Raw genomic sequence first — 23,894 nt, 5'->3', positions numbered from 1 at the left:
GTGAGCCGAGATCGCGCCACTGCACTCCAGCCTGGGCGACTGAGCGAGACTCCGTCTCAAAAAAAAAAAAAAAAAAAAAAAAGAATCCCTAGCTCACCAAATTACGTGAGGATTAAAGAAGATAATATATGTATTATGTTTAGCCTAGAGCTCAATCAACATTAGCATTGGCGACTAGGGTTATCAGGCATTTGCTAGTAAGCCAGAGAGCCCAGCATTTTAGCCTCCTCTTTGATAAAATAAAAATAAAAACCAGACACATAAATGTTCTTTTTCCTAATCATTAAAAAAAAACCTGATTGTGTATCAGGGTTTTCTGCATGCTTGGTGGATGTAAACCAACTGAAATATGTTTCCTGCTTTTGTAGAGAGGGAAACAGGAACATGTCTTTGGGTTGGATTCTTGGTTCCAGACCCATTTTAGTGAACCCTCTGGATCCTGCGCTTTTAAGGCAAGCGCCTTTCGTTGTCCTTGGGAGCAGTGCTCACTCATCCTTGGAAGCACATATCATGGTGGTGAACAAATCACTGAGTCTGTCTGCATTTCCAGGAACTGCTCCTACATCAGGCACAAGGACGATGCCTGTATTGTTCACTGCCCAGCTCAGTGCCTTGCATATAGTAGGGGCTCAATTAATAAGTGAATGATCCACATGCAAATACTTGTCATATTAAGCTTAATGTTGTAAATGGCATGTTTTTCTTTTTTTTCCTTTTTTTCCTTTTTTTTTTTTTTTTTTCTGAGACGCAGTCTTGCTCTGTCACCAGGCTGGAGTGCAGTGGCGCGATCTCGGCTCACTGCAACCTCCGCCTTCCAAGTTCAAGTGATTCCCCTGCCTCAGCCTTCTGAGTAGCTGGGACTACAGGCACGTGCCACCACGCCCAGCTAATTTTTTTTTTTTTTTTTTTGAGACAGAGTGTCGCTCTGTCGCCCAGGCTGGAGTGCGGTGGTGCAGTCTCGGCTCACTGCAGCCTCCGCCTCCAAGGTTCAAGCAGTTCTCTCCCGAGTAACTGGGATTACAGGTGCCAGCCACCACGCCCGGCTAATTTTTGTATTTTTAGTAGAGACAGGGTTTCACCATCTTGGCCAGGCTGGTCTTGAACTCCTGACATCGTGATCCACCCACCTCGGGCCCCCGAAGTGCTGGGATTACAGGCGGGAGCCACCGGGACGGCCCACTCAGCTAATTTTTTGTATTTTACTAGAGATGGAGTTTCACCATGTTGGCCAGGATGGTCTCGATCTCTTGACCTTGTGATCCGCCGCCTCGGCCTCCCAAAGTGCTGGGATTACAGGCGTGAGCCACCGCGCCCGGCCAAATGCATGCTTTTAGAGGTAGGGTACACATTTACAAAAAGATTCCCCTCCTCACCCCTGGGAACCCTATCATTATCCTCTCAAAACTTTACATCATTCAAATGTTTCTTAAAGAGTTTTAGAGCTCTTGTTATAGAATTATAGAACTGTATCAAAATGTAAAGTACAGGCAGTCTTTATACATTGGCTCTGATAAACTAATCCTTCCCCGTGGCTTTTAGCCACTCGTTTCAGATGTCCACCGTCGCAGGGGCCCTCCTCCAGCTTCTGCCTTTTTGGTGTGGTGACCCCAAGTGGCCACACTCTGTAAGTGCAAGAGAATAAACAAAGCCCAGCTGGTCTGGGAGGATTCCTGCTGTAAAACCCTGTGCAGGAATCGGCTGTTCCATAAAGATCTGGACCCCACGGTGGAGAACAATAGAAGGAAATTTGAAATTGAAGCCAAATAAAATCAGTTTTTTTCTAAAATACGGGCCAGTCCTCAGAGGAGTTCAAAAGCAACTAGCCCCGGGTTTTGTTCATTCAACAACTATTTTTATTAAATGTTTGCTGTGTACCATGTTCATGTATTAAGCTCTCAGACAGGGCTGGCTCATGGTGTGTGACCTACACAGTTGACTTTGGTTCAATACCCTGTCATCACCATCTTGTAATTCTTAATAATTTTTGAAAAAGGAATCTACATTTTCATTTTGCCCTGGGCCCCACAAATTATGTTGCCAACCCTGCCCTCAGAAAAATGTCCTGAAAGCCCTCAAAACTAAACATTTTAAAGTCCACTGAGCAGTTAAAGAACAATATCATTTTCTCTGAGTTCCATTCTCTCTTTCCTTCAAATAACACACCCCCCACCCCACCAACTCCACCACCACCACCAGTTTATAAGACAAGCAATTGTCCCTGCTCCCTACTCTTACCTTCCTTCTCCTTGTTGGTTTTCTTATTCGTCATCCTGTTCAATGCACTCTCTATTCCTCTCTCTTTCCCTGCTTAGCCTTCCTTTACTGCCCTTTGCCCTTTCTCCCTTTCCTCTCCCTTGTCCGATTTTTCTCTCTCCTCTTGGCAAAATAGGATTTGAAATGTAGCTAATGAAATGATGATGATGATGATGATGATGACAGCTGACATTTACTCCCTGGCTAGGGATATTAGCATCCCTAAATCTTCCTATTCCTTACCCTTTTTTTTTTTTTTTTTTCTGAGACAGAGTCTCGCTCTGTTGCCCAGGCTGGAGTGCAATGGTGTGATCTCAGCTCACTGCAACCTCCACCTCGCGGGTTCAAGCAATTCTCCTGCCTCAGCCTCCTGAGTAGCTAGGATTACAGGCGTGCACCACCACACCCGGCTAATTTTTGTATTTTTAGTAGAGACAGGGTTTCACCATGTTGGCCAGGCTGGTCTCGAACTCCTGACCTCATGATCTGCCTGCCTCGGCCTCCCAAAGTGGTGGGATTCCAGGCGTGAGCCACTGCACCCGGCCTGTTTTTTTATTCTTCATAGCACTTATTAACACTTTTTTATTGGTGTATTTCTGGCTCTTTTCACTAAAATACAAGCTCCCTGTGAGCGTGGACTTTCCAGATCTTGATCTTGCTGTATCAACGGCACCCAGACCACTGCCTGTCACATTGTAAATGGGCCATTATTATTTATTTACTAAATGAATGAGTGAATGAGCATTTGCTATGAGACATTACATTTCATTAATACATTTCATGCCTAATTCAACTAATCCTTTCAACAGCTCTATTAGTAATTATAAAGGCAGAATTTGAACCCATATCCTTCTGGTTCCAAAACCCATTCACTTAACCACTAAATAAGCAAAACTGTCCCCCTGGTTGGAATATTTGGCTCCTAAACATAAAAATGTTTTTAAAGTTTTATCTAGTGTTGCAATAAACATCACATAGCTAATGATATCACTTAAATGTCCAGCAAAAATTGGGTAACTGTATAGCCGAGTCTCATAAGACATTCCAGGCTTTTTGGAGGTGCAACAGATGCAGCAAGCCTCTGTCACAGTTAGGCCCAAATTTATTTCTGAACAATTTCTCTGGACTCCATTTTTATGTAGAACACTATACTATTCTCATTAGAGATTAAATCAGGTCATGATATGGCATTAGTATAAAATATAAGCATTAGTGAATGTGATTTTTCAAATTGACACCTCTCTCCCCTGCATATAATGCAACCAAAATAAAATTTACATTACTGTAAGCCAGGCACAGAAATGCAAATACTGCATGATCTCACTTATATGTAGAATCTAAAAAAGTTGAACTCAGAGAAGTCGAGAGTTGAATGGTAGTTACCAGAGGCTGAGGAGAGAGATAGATGGGAAAAGGAAAGATGTTAATCAAAGTTTCAGTTGGACAGGAGAAATAAGCTTTGGTGATCTACTGCACAGAATGGTGGCTATAATTAATAATAATAATATATTGAATATTTCAAAATTGCTGAAAGTAGATTTTAAGTGTTCTCACCACAAAAAATATGTAAGGTGATAGATATAATAATTAGCTTGATTTAATCATTCTACACTGTAAACAGACAGTGAAACGTCACATTATACCCTATAAATAGGCCGGGTATGGTGGCACACACCTGTAATCCCAGCACTTTGGGAGGCCAAGGCAGGCGGATTTCTAGAGTTCAGAAGTTCAAGACCAGCCTGGACAACATGGCGAAACCTCGTCTCCACAAAAAATACAAAAATTAGCCGGGCATGGTGGCACACGCCTGTGGTTCCAGCTACTCAAGAGGCTGAGATGGGTGGATTGCTTGAGCCCAAGAGGCAGAGGCTGCAGTGAGCCAAGATTGTGCCACTGTATTCAAGCCTGACTGACAAGAGACAGACCCTGTCTCAAAAAAAAAAAAAAGTTCTACACTCTAAATATATGCGATTATTTGTCAAATTAAAAAAAGTTTTAAAAAATTTACATAACTCAGTATTTCACACCTGCTCAGAATTTCAAGGTGTTATGCATGATTGTTTACTTCAGGACTCTAAAGTATGTATTTATTAAGTCATACTAGAATATCCATCCCAAATGGAAACTAGACAATAATAGTCAACACTAATATTTATTATTTACTCTGTGCCAGCCAACTATTATGCTAAGCACCTTATAGACACTAATTATTTGAGATAGGTTTTATCATAATCCCCACTTTATAGTTTCAGAAACTAAGGCCAAAATCATACAAGTAGTAAATGTTCAGTCCAGATTAAAATCTAGACCTTTGATCTTAATGAATATACTTGATAAAATAAGATTTAATACAAATCTTACATTTATAAAGATATAACTAGCAAGAACATTCTAGAACATCCACAGTTAAATTTAACTACTTATTTTTTGTTTTAGTATGTCATTCTAAGATTTTATAGTATATACAGTTTAGGGTTTTTTTTTTTTAATGTTTTCTTTCCTTTCCTAAAAGCACGTTATCTTTATTCCTAAAAACATTAAAGTCAAAGAAATATGATATCCTGTTTGCTCTTAAACTGATAAAACTTCATGGTCAGCTTTTGGAAAAGTGCCTGAGAGAGTCTGTGAATACAAGTGTAAAACAATTATGTTATCATAAAACAATTACAAAAATTTCTTCTGGTACGTCATCTTGTACAATTCCCTTTTCCTCCTATTTTTCCCAGCCCTCTGCAGGGCCTTCTTTAGACATCCACCCCCGCCCCACAGCCCCCCACCTTTCTACCTCCCACTAACTTTGCAATACCCTACAATGTGTCCATGATTTTATCATCTCAGGCTCAGCTACAGCCACAAAACATGCTGTGACTTCTGAACCCAAGTCGGTTCAGACATTGTGACTTCAGGACCTGTTCTAAGGGGCTAATAACACACCTGCAGGACCCCCAGGGGCATCACGAGCCCCAGGCTACATCCAGGTCTGAGTCAGTATCCATGGGAGCAGGTCTGATGGGTGATGCCTGACAGCAGGAAGTTCTAGTGTGAATATGATAAATAAATGTTATGAACACTGCTACTACCCTATCCTAGGACCATACTACCGTCACTAATTTATCAATATCATCCTCAATATGAAGATTCAGGCAACCATTCCCAATGCATTGAATTGATATGCTACTTGAAACCTATTGACCATCCTTGTGCAAGGAATTTGATAATACTGAGTAAAACAGGGACTAATGTTGTTTCCTCGAACATGGCCCCGGACAGCCATTAAGTCTCCCAGGGACAGTCACGCCCCCTAGCAGAAGGAGCTGGCAAGAAGCCAGGCACATCTACACCAAATGCAGAGGCTACAGTGAAAATCAGGAAACCTAAACAGAATGAGAACATCCAGTGGAAATTAGCCTGTGGTTGCAATGCAATGAAAACAATGATGCCCAGGGCAAAAAGATTAGGGCAGCAAAACTAGTTGCAGACTTTACCTGCCCGTAAGTTTCAGCCTACCAATATTCTGCAAGCTAGGGGATTTTTTTTTTTTTAGAGGAGTCTCACTCTGTCGCCCGGGCCAGAGTGCAGTGGCCCGATCTCGGCTTACAGCAACCTCCGCCTCCCAGGTTCAAGTGATTCTCCCGCTTCAGCCTCCCAAGTAGCTGGGACTACAGACGTGCACCACTACGACTGGCTAATTTTTGTATTTTTCAGTAGAGATGAGGTTTTGCCATGTTGGTCAGGCTGGTCTTGAACTCTTGACCTCAAGTGAGCCGGCCTCAGCCTCCCAAAGTGCTGGGATTACAGGTGTGAGCCACCGTGCCTGGCCTAGGTAGGGGATTTTGAATGCCCAAAGCTAAACCATGCTGGGACAACACAGGCACTGACAGTAGGCCTTCCTTTACATTTCTCCCTTTTTTCTTAAGTTCAGTTGCCATCTGCATGGCTAACATCAAATTCTACTTTTCCACCGTGGTATTTTCTTCCCCAATTCAAACTCTATAGTTGGCTGAGATGGCTTTAATGGATGTTTCATTGGCAATGCAAATAAACCTTGGGAAAAGTATAGAATCTCAGCTCTCTCCTGAAACTATCTTTCCTTCAAACTTAATGCTATGGGCCTTAAATACCATTTCACACACAAAATGAAAACAAATGCAAGACCTCAGAATCATCTGATTCTTGTCCACTCTTTCAAAAAGAGGGCCAAAGGAGCCAACACAAGGGCTCATTGGGAAAGTCAGGCAGGAAACGAGCTGGACCATCTGGAAGAAGCTTGTCCTGGGAGTAGCCATGTATAAAGTCAGGAGGTGGGAAGAACACAGCCTGGTGGGGTGAAAGGCATTATAGGCCATTGACAATGACTCTTGGTCGCCACAACCCACTCATGATGTCTGAGACAGAGGAGACTTGTTTACCCAGATGATGTGTGAGAATGAGTATGCGGGAAGGTTTGAATGCTCTGCAAAAGAAATGCCGTTCAGTTACCCTTGAATTACACTGGTAGAAACCATCTCTTGAGTCCTGAGTCACTGAGCTCTCCTTGTTAGGGGAGCAAACTCCACCTGGCCCAGATATGAACTCTGACCTCAAATAGGCCACCTCAGGTTGCCTACCTGCAAAACAAGGTGGGCAGGGAAAGGAAGCTAACAGAGTTCAGGATTTTACAGCAGAAAATATTTGTCAAAGCAATGCCTTTTTTCTGTGACAGGGAAAAACACATAGGTAAACGCTTCAGTATTCTCTCTACGTCAATTCCCAAGTGTAAGCTTTTCCCTGGGAATGTTTCTCTCTTGCATTTCCAGTCCCAGTATCCTAACCTTTCTCTCACTGTTCATTCCGGGGCCTCAAGGCAGGGCCTTCAGCTGCCTCCAGCCAAACTCCTTTTCCACCCTCTCAACCCTTACAGCTTATAGTTTTCTTTTGATTTTGGTTTTGTGTTTGGAGACAGGGTCTTACTCTTGTCACTCAGGCTGGGGTGCAGTGGCATGATCACAGCTCGCCGCAGTCTTGACTTCCTGGGCTCAAGTGAGCCTCCCCCTTTGGCCTCCCGAGTAGCTGAGACTACAGGCACAAGCCACCAACTAATTTTAAAAAGTGTTTTATAGGGACAGGGTCTCACTATATTGCTTCAGCTGGTCTTCAACTGGCCTCAAGCGATCTCCCACCTCAGCCTCCCAAAGTGCTGGGACTACAGGCATGAGCCGCTGCATGTAGCCAGAGCTTGACGTTTTAAAATACTTCCTCCTCCTTCTCTTCTTTGCTGAAATGATGACATTCTTGCTGGACTGCCTCTTTTCACTTTTATTAGAAAGGTAAGTATTTTCGTCACCATTAGCCCATGAGCTCATATGAATCACATTCTTAGGGGCTTCCACAACTGAATATTCACATCTAGATGGGGATTCACAATGGAATATTCACATCTAGATAGGAGAGGCTTCAAAGAATTCAGAGCATTTGTTCTGGCTTGTGTGTGTGTGTGTGTGTGTGTGTGTGTGTGTGTGTGTGTGTGCGTTATGTTATAACTATTTCAGGCTAAAGATTCCTGAGGGCAGGGCCTGTGTCTTACTTATATCTTAGTAACCTTTATAGAGTTTCCACAATGCCTAGCACCTAGCAGCTAGGTAAGTAGCACTAGAAAGAGCATTAGAGCTATGCCTTGCAAGATACGTTGGGTTTTAGCAGGCAGAAAGAAGAGCGAATAATAGGGGAAAGGAACCCTAAGCTCCAGGAGGCATATTGTCAAATAGCAGAGTCTAGTTTGACTGAAATGAGAGTCCTGCCATTATTTTTCAACCCTCGTATTTGGCCACATGAGCTGATGTGTTCCTTAAGCACAGTTACAGTAGAAAATCAGCGACACACGTACATATGTATGGAAAGGCATCAAATGCCAATCTAAGAAGTCTTCATCTAATCAACTTATTAGATGAACAGTTTAGAAAATTAGGAAAGCTTTTTGTTGAATACTGTCCCAGATAAAGCCTGGGGGTTGCAACTTCACTCTACCCCCCAAAATAACATCAGTGTGTTTTAACAGTAGCCTTTGGAAAGGAGTGTTCTCACCCTTTTTTATACCCAAACATTAAGCTAACAATTGGCATTTTAGGCCCACTGCATGGTCGTGACAGGGTAGCACCCGGGGAACATATCTATGCAGGCTCTGCCCTTGAGGGTGATGCTGAGAGAGTGCTGTGGCTGCCAAATCTAAATGATTTTTTGCTGTAGAAAGACAAGGTACAAGATTGGTACCAGGGATATTTTTCCTAAGAAGAGAAGGTAAAAAAGATCCAAGCACCAAGAAAGGAAGTCAAGTCCAACACCAGAGACAGACTAGCCGACAGGTTAGTTCTAAGGACAGACAAAGTCTGTAGATGTTGGCCAGTGTTGTGAGACCAGGGAGAGGTAGAAAGGGTTACAAGTTGAAGGCCAAGGGCTCTGAAGCAGCAATGGGAGCAGAGGCCATGGCCTAAAACACAGCTAGGCTCCCTTCACCCTTTCTCTTGTTTCCACTTAGACTTAGCCACCTAGCATCTAGCACTTAACTACCTAGCACCTGGCACTTGACCACCTACCTAGCCACTAGGTGGATGCACAAGTTTTAGAAGGCAATGGTACAATTTAAAGTATGCCCCATGTGGAAAAAAATCGTTGAGTTTTCCATTGTTAAAAAGCTCTGATTTCTGCTATTGAAAATTACCAGCTCTTTTTCACACAATATTTATGATGCTCAGATAAGACAAAGGTATATGTAATAGTTATAATGGAGTTGTAATTATTTTGCAACTATACCTACATATTGATAATCCAAGAATCAACCAACAAATCTCAATTGTTTACCATGTCCCTAACACTACCCTAAGACCTTTGAAGATATTCAAACTATGTTTAATGCAAAATAAGATTTAAATAGCTGGGAGAAATTTATTCAGGTTTAAACTTTAGTGGATTTAGAAGCTCTTGGCCCTGGGGCCTTTCTGAGAATGAAGAGGTCACACACACACACACACAGATACACACACACACATATCCTTCCACTTAATCTACAAATATTAGTCAACAAATATTTATTGACTGTCACTATCAAATTCAGTGATGAATATCTTGTTCCCACACTGATAGGTGTCAGAGACAGGCAGACACAGAGAATTAAATTTTAAAAGCTGCCCTTTGAACACAAATGACACATAGTTTTTCATTTTAATCCTGTTCTTGAACTGTGAAAATTAATACCCACATTACCAAAGAAGCTATTTTTAAACCTTATATATTGGTATCCAAGAAAATGTTAAAAAAGAAAAAATAAATAAACCTTATATGGAAACAAAATAATACATATCTGAATGGTCACCATACACTCAAGAAAGCAGCTACAATACAAATAAATGGTCTACATTTTTTCCTATGACTCATATCCACCCAAATGTAAATTGGCTTCATTGATATGTCTAATTGTTCTGAATGTTTTTCACTAAGTGATATGTTAAAGAAAACAATTGAAACCTCATATAAATTTATTTGGAGGTGATTGAGATCCTTTTTGATCATTTGAAATTCATAGTTTTTAATCTTATGGTGATGAGTTAGGAAACATGCAAAATAAAATGGATTAATTATGTCCTGTAATCTCTCCAAGGATAAGAAAACTTTGAGATTAAGTATATACAGAACTGTAACTGTTTTGCAAGAATATTTTTTACTCTTATAAAGAATTATAAAAAGCAGGGTAAAGGACCACCTTATCACCGCTAAAGAAGACACAATAAAATGCAACAGTGCCCTACCTTAAAGTAGCTTCAATAGGCAGCTCGAAAGACTGAATCTCAGCCAGGACATTCTCATAGGTTTGATCTGTTTCTTCTTCCAACATCGCTCGGCAGGCCCCTGATTTTCCAGCTGCAGATGTCAGATATTGAGTGAAAAACTGTTGTAATTTATAAAAAAAAAAAAAATACCGTTTTCCTTATAATTATTAGAAGGATTCTCTGTTCACCCAAAGGAGCAACAAAAACAAGCTCACTGTCTGACTTCATGCTATCAAAGTCTTTGCTTCCAAGAATGTTGCACAGCTGTTGCTGTCCTGTCTCCACTTATAACATTTTACTTATTATTAACCTTGACACAGTTCGGAAAGTTCCTGCCTAGTGCCAGCTATATTTATTCACTCGTTTCTCAAAGACAATAACTATATATAGGAATTACAGTCATTACACTATACAAATTTATTAAATGCATTTGATTTGACAAGGCATATATATTAATATTATTTATGCTAAATACATAACCAAAGCTACATTCCTATTTATTACTGCAACTATGCCTCCGGAAGCATTTGTATTTGTGGGCAAGGGCTTGCCCACAAACCCAAGGAGGTAATTTGCCCAGGAAAAATGAAATGTGCTATGGGATGTGATTTTGAGATCACTAGGCTAATTCCTTGGTGCCCTGTCTATCTCCTTTGCTTCTCTACTTTGCTGTGTCAATTTCCTCCATTAGAGATAGAGCCATTAGTTCTTTTATCTCTTGTTCAAATACAAATGCTTCTGGAGGCATTTAGATCTTACTCCTTTTCAGTTCCTTATGCCTCACTGTGAATGAGTTTGCTAGATCCCTTCTGCAGAATAGGTTTTGATGGAGAGGAAGAAAGAGAATGAAGATGTCAGGGTTTTAAGAAGGCTAGCTGCCACCGAGAGGAAGAAAGAGTGCATGAATTAGAGGCCCAAAATAGCAAAGGAAAATGTGCCCTACCACCAGCCCCAAGTAGGCCTAAAGAACTAATGGGCATGTATTTCCCATTACCACTTGCATTCGATCTTCTTCAATTCAGTTTAGCCTCAGCTTTCTTGCTTAATACAAGAAAGGCAATATTTAAAGGAATGAGTAGTGACATTCTTCCATAAGAAGCTTTTTATTTTTATTTTTTTGTTTTTATCAGACTTTTTTAAAAGCTCTGACAAAAAATTGAAGTTTGTTCTCTTAAAAATGTGTATTCAAAGCATGCTATAACTACAATCTATGGCATTTGTCATAGATTGCATCAGTTTGTCACCCCTGCCTGCATCCACACCCTTGCCAGTACTTCACTGTGGGCACAGTATTTGTCCCTGTCCCATGACTTTGGGCTCAGCCATGTGACTTCTGCTGGCCAGTGATATACATAAGCTAAAATAACAGCATGTGAGTTCTGAGCCTGGACTTTCTAAAGCCTCTAAGGCATTTTTCTGTTTGTCCTCTTGCACCTCTGCCATCACCTAAGAAAAGCATTCCCTGAGAGCTACATGAGATAGAGTCATCCCCACTGGTCCACAGACCTTCAGGGGAAAGTACATATTTTCATCTAGCTGCAGCAGCCTGAAACAGAACTGCCTATTCAAATCCACTCTGATGAGCCAAGCCCCAACTGAACCACAGACACAAGAGCAATACTAAATGACTGTTGTTTTCAGCCACAGACTGATGGGTTATACAGCAATGGCAAACCAATGCAGCATTCTTCACTTCAACCCCACCAATAGCCCCCAACCCTCAGCCCTAGTTTTGCTCCATGGCAGGATGGAACAAATGCAGCACCAATATGGCTCACACCATTTCCCAATAAGATGAGTAAGTCCTTTGAGACTTGACAAAAAATAATAATTTTCAATCTATCTTAAAGTTCTTGGCACAGTGGCTCACACCCGTAATCCCACCACTTTGGGAATCCGAGGCGGGTGGATCACTTGAGGCCAGGAGTTCCAGACTAGCCTGGCCAACAGGGCGAGACCCTGTCTCTACTAAAAATACAAAAATTAGCTGGGCTTGGTGGCACATGCCTGTAGTCCCAGCTACTTGGGAAGCTGAGGCCCAAGAATCACTTGAGCCCGGGAGGTAGAGGTTGCAGTGAGCCAAGATCGGGCCACTGAACTCCAGCCAAAAAAAAAAAAAAGTTCTTTATGTGCAAGGTTTTAAACTTATACCAAATTATAAGATTATATGTGTGCAGAATGTCTATCTGATTCATATCTGTATTCCCCATAATGCTTAAGAGTGTACACCTTGTAGGCCGGGTGCGGTGGCTCACACCTGTAATCCCAGAACTTTGGGAGGCTGAGGTGGGTGGATCACCTGAGGTCAGAAGTTCATGACAGGCCTGGCCAACATGGTGAAACACCGTCTCTACTAAAAATTAAAAAATTAGCCGGCTGTGGTGGCGGACGCCTGTAATTCCAGCTACTCCAGAGCCTGAGGCAGGCGAATCGCTTGAACCCAGGAGGCGGAGGTTGCAGTGAGTCGAGATTGCACCACTGCATTCCTGCCTGGGTGACAAGAGCAAAACTCCGTCTCAAAAAAAAAAGAGTATACACCTTGTATACAGTTATAGTAGATACTCAAGAAATGCTTATCCAATGAATGAATGATTGTGAAAGCTACTAGCTGAGTTACCTCTGCCTTGTAAGGAAATGGTGCAAATTATGCAAAAATCTGACAATTCTAGACTGTGTTTGTCAGAACCTGAAAATACATAAATACATGATGAGAAATCACTCTTAAGAGAGTCATCAGCATCACTATATTACATTGAAGAGAAGAAAATTCATAAATAATGCCACGTATTCATGAACACATACATCTGTGATGACTGATCCAGTTCTAAATATCACATGGTTTTAAAAATTCATTCTTCTCTCCACACAGCACAAATTTTAATTTTGAAAATTTTCAAACTTATAGAAGAATTACAGGAAGAATATAATGTGAACAAAAATATACCCTTCATCTGATTCACCAATTGTTAATATTTTGCCACATTTGCTCTCTTTCTCTCTCTCTTTATTCAAGGAGATTTTAGAATGTAGGCATATGCTCCTAATATTGGAGAGAAAATATATTAATTTAAATAGAATAGGCTGGGCGCGGTGGGTCACACCTGTAGTCCCAGCACTTTGGGAGGCCGAGGCAGGTGGATCACCTGAGGTCAGGAGTTGAAGACCAACCTGGCTGGCATGGGGAAACCCCATCTCTACTAAAAATACAAAAAATTAGCCGGGCATGGTGGCACGCACCTGTAGTCCCAGCTATTCGGGAGGCTGAGGCAGGAGAATTGCTTGAACCCAGCAGGTGGAGGTTGCAGTGAGCCGAGATCACGTCATTGTACTCCAGCCTGAGTGACAGAGCGAGACTCCAACTCGAAAAATAAAAATAAAAATAAATAAAATATAGTATAGAAGAATACTATACTCTAAAGTAGTTTAATTAACAAACCACTATAGCTTTGACTTACTGTCACTGCATGACCCCGCTCCTCCTACACAGCACATTCATCCTCTTCCGGTACAGCCGGCTCAGCCTGGAGATTCAAGGTCTTCTGTCCTGGTGGCCCAGTTGCTTCCCTCTGCTCCTCAGCTCTCCCCACCCTCCCTCTACTCCCACCCCACTGTCTTCTGCTCCTCCCAGTCCTGCTAAGTGCAGTTTCTCTCTGCCTCTTACTTTCTTCTACACCGTAGGAGACACGGGCAACAACTTCCTGTTTCCACTGGCTAAACCAGCATCTTCCTTTTATTCAAAACTTTCCTTGAGTGCCATTTCCTGCCGGAAGTTCGCACAGATTAAATGAACAGGAGAGGCTCTCCTCCCAAAAGTAACAGAGAAAACAATCTCCCCTGTCTCATAGTGCTAACAACAAATTCATCAAATGAGGAAAAGAAAAGGAGGAAGTGGAAAGTTTTGAAACAGCCATATTCCAAGATGCCCATAAAAAAGAATGGCGTGTGTGACTGGAATGTTCCCAGTCTGGACCCTTAACCTGTCCTCCCACCTGCAGCTCAAACTCTTTGACTACTTCCTAGGATTAAGTCTGACCACTGACAAGAGAAGTTTAAGTGACCCTAGGCTAGTGGTTCTCAACTGGGTGATCTTGTGGGTCCCCTGCTCGAGGGAAATGTCGGGAGACATATTTGATTGTCACCGTGGGAGGTGGGTGGTGCTACTGACATCTAGTGAGAATGGGCCAGGGATACTGCTAAACAACCTACAATGCACAGCACAAACCCCCACCTGACCCGCAACACACACACACACACACACACACACACACGAATTATCCAGCCTGAAATGCCAGTAGTGCCCAGGCTGAGAAATCCTGCCCCAAGCTGATCTTTGGGACACACCATCAGGCTGTGTGTGAAGTTGATATAGTCCTGTTCCTTGGGGCCCTTTTCTGGGCCTTTTTCTTTTTTCTCTGTAACTGAGTCTCTGTCCCATTAGTCTGCTAGGAACCCCTGTCCCTCTAGAACTGGAAATTAACCTTTTTTTAAGTAAGTTTATTCTTCAAATAAAACTGCATCAGTCGCTCACCTTTCTCACTCCATCACCAGGACTAGATTCCCAGGCTCCTTGCTCTGTACTGGAAACACTAGTAGGAAGCATTATGTTTGTTACGAGAAAGGGGTCCCAAGAGAGGGTTCTTGGATCTCGCACAAGAAGAAATTTGAGGCAAATCCGTAAAGTGAAAGAAAATTTATAAAGCAAATAAAGGAACAAAGAATGGCTACTCCATAGGCAGAGCAGTGGCATGGGTGCTCAGCTGCTTATACTTATCGTTACTTCTTGATTATATGCTAAACAAGGGGTGGATTATTCATGAGATTTCTGGGAAAGGGGTGGGTGATTCCCAGAATTGAGAGTTCCTCCCCTTTTTAGACCATATAGGGTAACTTTCTGACATGCCATGGCATTTGTAAATTGTCATGGTGCTGGTGGGAGTGTCTTTTAGCATGCTAATGCATTGTAATGAGCAGTGAGGATGATCAGAAGTCACTCTCATCACCTTCTTGGTTTCGGTGGGATTTGGCTGGCTTCTTCACCACAGTCTGTTTTGTCAGCAAGGTCGTTGTGACCTGTATCTTGTGCCAATTTCCTATCTCATCCTGTGACAGAATGCCTAACCTCCTGGGAATGCAGCCCAGTAGGTATCAGCCTCATTTTACCCAGCCCTTATTCAAGATGGAGTAACTCTGATTCAAATGCTTCTGACATGTTCATGTGTTTCATTGGCACAGGTGCCCCCTCTACAATTCACAGTCTCTAGGAAACATATCTGGGAAACTGGGGACAAGGCAGGGGTGCCCCAGAAGGTAGTGAAGTGGTGTTGTTGTCTGGCGTTGTTGTCCGAGGTTCGTTGCCTCATGCCAAGGAAATCAAGGACATGGACACATATGGAGTGAGGTTAAAAGCAGAGGCTTAATAGGCAAAAGAAAGAGAAAGGAGAACAGCTTCCTCTCCTGCTAGAGAGAGGGGCGCCCGAATGGGACTTCCAGCCTGTGGGGAGTGCATCGGATTTTATAGACAGGCTTGAGGAGGTGGTGTCTGATTTGCATAGGGCGCACAGATTGGCTGGACCAGTTGTGACGTTGACATAGTGCATGAAGAAGCTGGCCACCCCACCCTAATCTTATCATGCAAATGGGCTTACCACTTGGCCAGTCCCATGTTGTCTGCTCCCTATGGCACATGTGGTTGGAAAGGAAAAGGGAAGATGGAGCAGTCATTTTGAACATGCCTAGTCCCAAGTGGCCTTTCCCTATTGGCACAGCTGCCAGCATTCTACCCGCGCAAGCTTCTAGCCTGCCTTTCTACATCTGTAACTCGATTTTACAGGCTCCTCTTTGTTAGAAAAGAAAATGATTTGGAGGCTGCTTTTCATTAAAAGGAAAAGTTTACGGAGGACTTCCTTACTCTATCTGCCTAAATAATTTCTTCTTAACTCCTCTATCAGTAGAAGAATACCAGATGAAAGTGGCCCACCCCTGGCAAATATCACCTGGTGTTTAATCCTGCTCAGAGTCTTGGTGGAGTTGGAGTTTTCCCTCCTATCCTTACCCCACTACTTCCTGTGCATTTTGAAGGGTTCACAAAAAAACAAAAAATACACACACACACACACACACACACACACACACACACACACAAAACTCAGCAACCTAGAAATAGAAGTCTATTAAAAAAAAAAAAACCGGCGGGGCACAGTGGCTCACACCTGTAATCCTAGCACCCTGGGAGGCTGAGGCTGGCAGATCACCTGAGGTCAGGAATTCGAGGCCAGCCTGGCCAACATAGTGAAACCCTGTCTCTGCTAAAAATACAAAAATTAGCCAGGTGTGGTGGCACACACCTGTAGTCTCAGCTATTTGGGAGGCTGAGGCAGGAGAATTACTTGAGCCCGGGAGGCAGAGGTTGCAGTGAGCCAAGATCGCACCACTGCATTCCAGCCTGGGTGACAGAGCAAGACTCATTAAAACAAGCAAACAAAGAAAACACTAATATCTTGTTTGCTGACTAAATGCCAAACATTGACCACCTCATCTCAGGAAAACAACAAACACTAGCTCTATTCAAAATTGTCCTGGAAATCTAGCCAGTGTAATAAGTCAAGATAGGGAAATAAAAGATGTAAAGATTGGTAAGAAAGAAGAAAAATTGATATTTGCAGAATACATAATTGTATATGTAGCAAATCTAGAGAGATCAACAAACAGAATTAATGAGTGAACCTAGCAAGCACTCTAGACCAAAAAATGCTCATCTGTATAGTAGCAACAGTTAGGAAATGAAATACAAAATCGATACCATATACAAAAGCAGCAAAATACGTCAAATATCTAGGAATGTTATATGCTACTGACTAGGATTTGGGGAGCTAATGGGCCATAGCTGAAAGTGCCAACAGAGTCACAAAACATTAAGGAATGATAAGGTCCAAGATTTCAGAAAGGCAGAATGAGAGTTCCCAAACCCAGTGGAGCCAGAGGTCAGCGTTGAATTGGGGGCCTATAAGATGAGCAAAAGTCCAAGAAAATCAGGAGCAACAAAGTTGTGGGAACCCCTGAGCCTAGAATGACCTTTAGCTCTTGCAACTTGCTTTTCTGGAATCATCTGGTCTGTGGGGGGATCTTCTGGCTTTAAGGGTCAGAGGTGATGCCACAGATAGCAGCAGCTTTTTATTTGCCACAAGATATCACTCGCCTGTCCCCTCCAACATGCTGCCTTATACAAATCTGATAGTGTAAGCTGAAAGACAGAAATGCTGCCCAGGGTGTACACAGGTATTTCTCACTTCCTCTCCATAATACTCAACATGGGGATTTTTTTTTTTTTTTTTTTTTTTTTTTTTTTTTTTTTTTTTTTTTTGGCAACAGGGCCTCACCCTGTCGCCCAGGCTGCAGTGCAGTGGTGCCATCTCGTCTCACTGCAACCTCCACCTCCTGGGCTCAAGCCATCCTCCCACCTTAGCCTCCTGAGTAGCTGAAACCACAGGAATATGCCACCATGCCTGGCTAATTTTTGTACTTTTTGTAGCAATGGGATTCCTCCATGTTGCCCAGGCTGGTCTTGAACTCCTGAGCTCAAGCGATCTGCCCACCTCAGCCTCCCAAAGTGAGGGATTACAGGTGCCAGCCACCATGCGCAGCCAAGTTTAATATTTAAAAAAAATACTGTGTGGGCCATGGAATGCACCATAGGCACATTAGTCCTATAGACATGGTTTATAGGGAGTGCATTCATAGGAAACTGTTATTCATTCATTCAAATAATATTCTTTCAAATAATATCGTTATGAATCAGACACATATCCTGCTTTTAAAATGATCTACAAGCACTCCATGTTCTGCCTCTCGCTCTGCCCTGGACTGCCCTGACCTCATCTCTTGCTCCTTACCTGTGTTTCATTCCACTTCAGTTGCACTGACCTCAGTGTTCCTCACACTTTACCAGGCATGCTCCACCTCAGGGTTTATGCTCCTGTTCTCCCGTCTTTCTGAAATGCTTTTGCCTTTGATATTCACTTGGCTCACTCCTTCAAAAATCACCTTCTCAATGATGGCTTTGCTAAAAATAAAATCCAGCATTTTAACCTTGAGCTGGGACTCTCTATCCCCACCTCACTCCCTCTGCTTTGTTTCTGTCCCATAGTACTTTCTGTCTTTGGACACACTGTACACTTCACTTGTTTATTATCTGTCTCTTCTATAAGAATGCAGATTAATGAGCACAGGGAATTTTTTTCTGTTTTGTTCACTGATACATCTCCAGTGCCTAGAACTGTGCCTGGAAATAGGAGACACTCAATAAATATTTGTTGGATGGACAGATGGACGGACGGACGGACGGATGGATGGATGGATGGATGGATAGATTTTTAAAAATGAAGAAACACACAGATAAGAAAGGAAAAAAATAGTTTTAATACATGAAGGCAAGAGATGAGTGCTAGAAAAGAAGAAGGGATAAAAAAATGCCAGGAAAAGCAACCCAAGCACTCACCAATGGATGAATGCATCAGCAAAATGTGGTATAAACATGCAATGGAATGCGATTCAGCCTCAAAAAGAAAGGAAATCCTGTCACATGCTACAACATAGAAGAACCTTGAGGACATTATGCTAAGTGAAATAAGGTAGTCACAAAAAGAAAATACTGTATCATTCCACTTATACGAGGTATCTAAAATAGTCAAATTCATAGAAACAGAAAGTGGAATGCTGGTTGCCGGGGTGAGGGTACAGGGGAGATGGGGAGTTGTTTAATGGATATAGAGTTTCAGTTTTGCAAGATGAATACGTTCTGGAGATCTGTTGCATGACAATATGAATATCCTTAACACTACTGATCTGTACACTGAAAAATGGTTACCATGATTTTTTAAAAACAGAGGGGCTTAGAAGAGAAGAAGAGTATCCAGAGGAGGGGTCATTGGAACTGTGAACTGGAGAGTGGATACCATTTGGATATTCCAGGGTGGTGAAAAAACTCATAGGCAAGTCCTATGCAAAGAAGTTGGTGGGAACAGGGACCGCTAATGTGGAGAGAGGACATGGCCAGGGAAGTGAAAGTATGGCCAGGGTGGTGAGCATGGGGCTGCTTGCCTGAGAAAAGGGTGGAGACAGATAGGTAAGCAGAGAGTTGGGCCCTTATTGTTGTTTTGCTCCTACAGAAGCTAACACCATGGCTGGCACAACATAGGTGTTCGATAAATATTTGCTTAACAAATAATCTGGACACAGGAACAGAGTGGTTTGTAAGTAAAGAGCAACCAATAAATATTTAATTATGATATCACAGAGTTTGTCTTGCAAATGCTATCTAAAATAAAATAGTTAAAAGTTGTTTTCATTGTATCAGTAGTAGTATTTCAACATTAGGAAATCTTTCAAGATATTCAGTTAAGTTCTAAAACTATAGCATTGTTATTTTCAGCAGAGTTACAATAAAACAGTTTGTTATTAGAAAGTTAGTTTTGTGTTTTGTGTTTTGAGACAGTTTCGTTCTTGTCGCCCAGACTGGAGTGCAGTGGCACGACCTCAGCTTATTACAACCTTGGCCTCCTGGGTTCAAGCAATTCTCCTGCCTCAGGTTCTGGAGTAGCTGGAATTACAGGCACCCACCACCACACCCGGCTAATTTTTTAATTTGTAGTAGAGATGGGGTTTCTCTATGTTGGCCAGGCTGGTCTTGAACTCCTGACCTCAGGTGATCCGCCCTCCTCAGCCTCCCAAATTGCTGGGATTACACACATGAGCCACCACACCCGGCCAGAAAGTTAGTATTTTAAGAAAAATCTGTGGCATTAAAAATTGTGATTCTACAGAGCCATTATATATTTTCCATATCATCTTTTAAAAATTCAGGATATAATATTTCATTACAAAAATGGTTTGATCTTTCAATGGATCTGTGATTTCTCAGTAAATTATATTCCTACTATTCCTTAAATAATAAAATTTCTAAGTAATAGGAAAATAGTTGGCTGGGCACAGTGGCTCATGCCTGTAATCTCAGCACTTTGTGGGGCCAGGCAGAAGGATCGCTTGAGGCCAGGAGTTCGAGACTGGCCTGGGCAACATAGTTAGACCCCATCTCTACAAAAAAACTTTTTAAAAATAAATTTAAAATTAAATTTTTAAATAAAAAATAGTTTTAAAAAATCTATTCAAAATCTCTGATACGACTTACCTCATTTTTCTGTTTATAAAATCCTAGAGGTCATGGTATTTCTATGAATATTAGAATGTTACTACTGGTCTAATCCACCTGCTCCTTGGAACATGCCATGGTTTTGTACATCTCTGAGCCTTTTTACGTGTTACTTCCTTTATCTAGAATGCATTTCCCAAACTAGTTTTCCTGTCTCTAACATGGGGATAATAATAGTGTCACCTTCCTCAAATGGTGGTTGTGATGATTACATGACTTCTAAGCATTTGTTAGGTAAAGTATTTAGGAGAGGGTTTGACACTTATTGATATAAGTGTCAGTTATTACTATTATCTTTCAAGACTTTGTTCAAATGCCACTTATTTTGTAATTTGCTGCCAACTCCCATAAATCTTTTGAACATGTCTTTACTGAAGTTCTTATCCCTTAATACTGTTGTTTTGTTATATATTTATCCACCTTGCTGGGCCATGTGCTATGCAAAGGCAAGGCATGTGCCTCATGCTTCTTTAGATTCAAGGCATCTAGATGATGTTAGGTATGTAGTGGGCATGTACTGAATGGAAGTACTTCCAAGTGAATGGAAGACTTAAGTAGGAATGATAAAGACACTGATGAATCAAAACAAGTATGAGTACTCTAGCCTGGGCAACAAGAGCAAAACTCCGTCTCAAAAAAAAAAAAAAGAAAAGAGAAAAGAAATCACTAAAGATCTTGCTGTCTTCTCTCTAGTATCTTTAGCAACTCTTCTACTCAAAACAAGTATGAGGAATGTTTACTACTTCATTAAACTGGTGTTTTTCTAATTTGACAAGGAAATTCTAGACTAATTGTTTTAATTAACTATAATTATTCTTTTTCTTTATCTTCATGCAAATCTAGGTTTTTTTTTAAAAGAAGGCTCAAAATCTCTTCCATCTTCGTTTCTCTGGGTTCTGAATAAAAATAATTGCTATAGTAGAAACTTCACCAAATAAATACTTGGTGAACCTTATACCTCTTCAGTTTGTTATGTTAGGGTCTTCTGATTGAATAATTTACAGCTGCTTTTGTTGGTCTTTTCTCAGACATAAATCTTAAAACGTTTGCATCCTGGCCAATACAGAATCAACACAGTGCTAGAGTCGTAGAGCTAGATTATGGTGCTACCTAGTGGTCAATTTTTGGCACATACGTCATTGAAACTGTCTCATGCTCTTGCACGTTTTCATTTTATTTTTTTATACTGACAATTGTAAAATGTCATTAGAAATCACTAAAGATCGGCCAGGCACGGTGGCTCAAGCCTATAATCCCAGCACTCTGGGAGGCCGAGGTGGGCAGATCACGAGGTCAAGAGGTAGAGACCATCCTGGCCAACATGGTGAAACCCGTCTCCACTGAAAATACAAAAAATTAGCTAGGCGTGGTGGCGGGTGCCTGTAGTCCCAGTTACTTGGGAGGCTGAGGCAGGAGAATCGCCTGAACCCCGGAGCCAGAGGTTGCAGTGAGCTGAGATCGCGCCACTGTACTCTAGCCTGGGCAATGAGAGTGAAACTCTGTCTCAAAAAAAAAAAAAAAAAAAAAGAGAAAAGAAATCACTAAAGATCTTGCTCTCTTCTCTCTAGTATCTTTAGCAACTGTTCTATGTGTCGTTTCTCTTCCATTCACCTAGTTTGCATCTCTTCAGCGAATAGAGAATTTAAAGGCATACTTCAAGACCTGTCAGATACCCTTTTCTCCCACAGGAAACTGGAACTTTTACAGGCAGAATTCATGACACCAGCTTCTTTGGGCCATGCTACCTACCACACGCCCCCTCTGACTCCAGGCAGATCTCAAAGGCTGCCCATGACAAAGGCACGCCCCTTTGCACACATTCTTCTAAACAATCATTCCCTTTCCCTCTTTTGAAACCAAACAATTCCTTCAAAAACACAGTTTCAGGCATAAAATAGGAAATAGTACTAAACAAACGGAAATATTTTGCTTTAAATACTGAAGCCATTTGTTTACATTAAGAAATAGTTTGCATTCAAAGCCCATAAATGAAAAGAATCATGAATCATCCATCACAAGGGGACTTTATAGATAAGAAATAAGCTCTGGCCTGAACAATTGTATGAAGTATGAACAACTCTTCTCTGGGAGCTTTTGCTGAGTCATTTTTCAGGAAGTGGGCTGTCCAGGGAGATTTCTACGGAGGAACAATCGACAATATTTTCATATTAATAACCTCCAGTTGCTTTATTGTTCTCGAAACTTTTGTTAATGAGTATTTTCCTGTTCGGTGAAAAAAACATTAATCAAAAGACAAAGCCTAATCTGATTTATTTGTATGTGTTTGGGGTTCTTTTCTTCTATAAGTGATGTTAAATATATTTAACTAAGAGTTAGCTAATTGCAAACCTAATTGTCTTCTTTAACTGAGTATAATCTCAGGAAATATTTTGTCCTGAACTTTATTTTTAAATATATGTGCAATAACAGGTTTTGGAGGGATGGTAAATACAGGCTGATACAGTTTGGATATTTGTCTCCACCCAAATCTCGGGTGGAAATATAATCCCCAGTGTTCAAGCTGGGGCCTGGTGGGAGGTGTTTGGGTCATGGGGACAGATCTCTCATAGCCTGGTGCTGTCCTCACCATAGTAAGTAAGTTCTGATGAGATCTGGTTTTTTAAAAGAGTGTGGCACCTCCTGGACTTGCTCCTGCTCCTACCATGTGAGATGCCTTCTTCCCTTCACCTTCTGATTGTAAGCATCCTGAGGCCTCCCAACAAGCTGAGCAGATGCCCCGCCATGCTGCCATGCTTCCTGTACAGCCTGCAAAACCATGAGCCAATTCAACCTCTTTACTTTATATATTACCCAGCCTTGCGTATTTTTTTTGTTTTTTTTTTGAGACAGAGTCTCACTCTGCCACCCAGGCTGGAGTACAATGGCATGATCTCAGCTCACTGCAACTCCACCTTTCAGGTTCAGGCAATTCTTGTGCCTCGGCCTCCCAAATAGCTGGAATTACAGGCACCTGCCACCATGCCCAGCTAATTTTTGTATTTTTAGTAGAGATGGGGTTTTGCCATGTTGGCCAGGCTGGTCTCAAACTCCTGACCTCAAGTGATCTGCCTGTCTCAGCCTCCCAAACTGTTCGAATTAAGGCGTGAGTCGCCATGCCCAGCTTTCAGGTATTTCTTTCTTTCTTTTTTTTTAAGGCGGAGTCTCGCACTGTCACCCGGGCTGGAGTGCAGTGAGGCGATCTCGGCTCACTGCAATCTCCACCTCCCAGGTTCAAACAATTCTCCCTTAGCCTCCCAAGTAGCTGGGATTACAGGCACCTGCCGCCACGCCCAGCTAATTTTTTGTATTTTTAGTAGAGACAGGGTTTCACCATGTTGGCCAGGCTGGTCTTGAACTCCTGACCTCATGATTCGCCTGCCTTGGCCTCCCAAAGTGCTGGGATTACAGGCATGAGCCGCCGCGCCCAGCCTCATGTATTTCTTTAGAGCAACACAAGAATGGCCTAACAAACAGGCATACCTTGCTTTATTGCACTTCATATACATTGCATTTTTTAAAATAAATTGAAGGTTATGGCAACCCTGTGTCAAGCAAGTCTATCGGCACATTTTTTCAACATCATGTGCTCACTTAGCATCTCTGTGTAACATTTTGGTAAATCTTGCAATATTTCA

General features: G+C 41.9%; 1 protein-coding gene across 11 annotated transcripts in view; it reads right to left on the bottom strand.

The window, feature by feature from the left end:
- Window positions 1-23,894, bottom strand: part of EXOC6 (exocyst complex component 6) — a 257,578-nt gene that overhangs the window by 215,709 nt on the left and 17,975 nt on the right. For 6 of the 11 annotated variants that reach the window (XM_055093148.3, XM_055093149.3, XM_055093140.3 and 3 more), the window contains exon 2: window positions 10,035-10,146. In XM_055093148.3, the coding sequence (XP_054949123.1) occupies window positions 10,035-10,146 (112 nt within the window). Of the gene's footprint in view, window positions 1-10,034; window positions 10,147-12,672; window positions 12,739-13,292; window positions 13,772-23,894 lie in introns of those variants that run through there. The other 5 variants (XM_055093152.1, XM_055093141.2, XM_034931106.3 and 2 more) reach the window with 5 other exon arrangements.

Source organism: Pan paniscus, chromosome 8 (genome assembly GCF_029289425.2).
Source record: "Pan paniscus chromosome 8, NHGRI_mPanPan1-v2.0_pri, whole genome shotgun sequence".
Classification (NCBI taxonomy): domain Eukaryota; kingdom Metazoa; phylum Chordata; class Mammalia; order Primates; family Hominidae; genus Pan; species Pan paniscus.
This window is presented reverse-complemented; position numbering and strand designations above follow the sequence as displayed.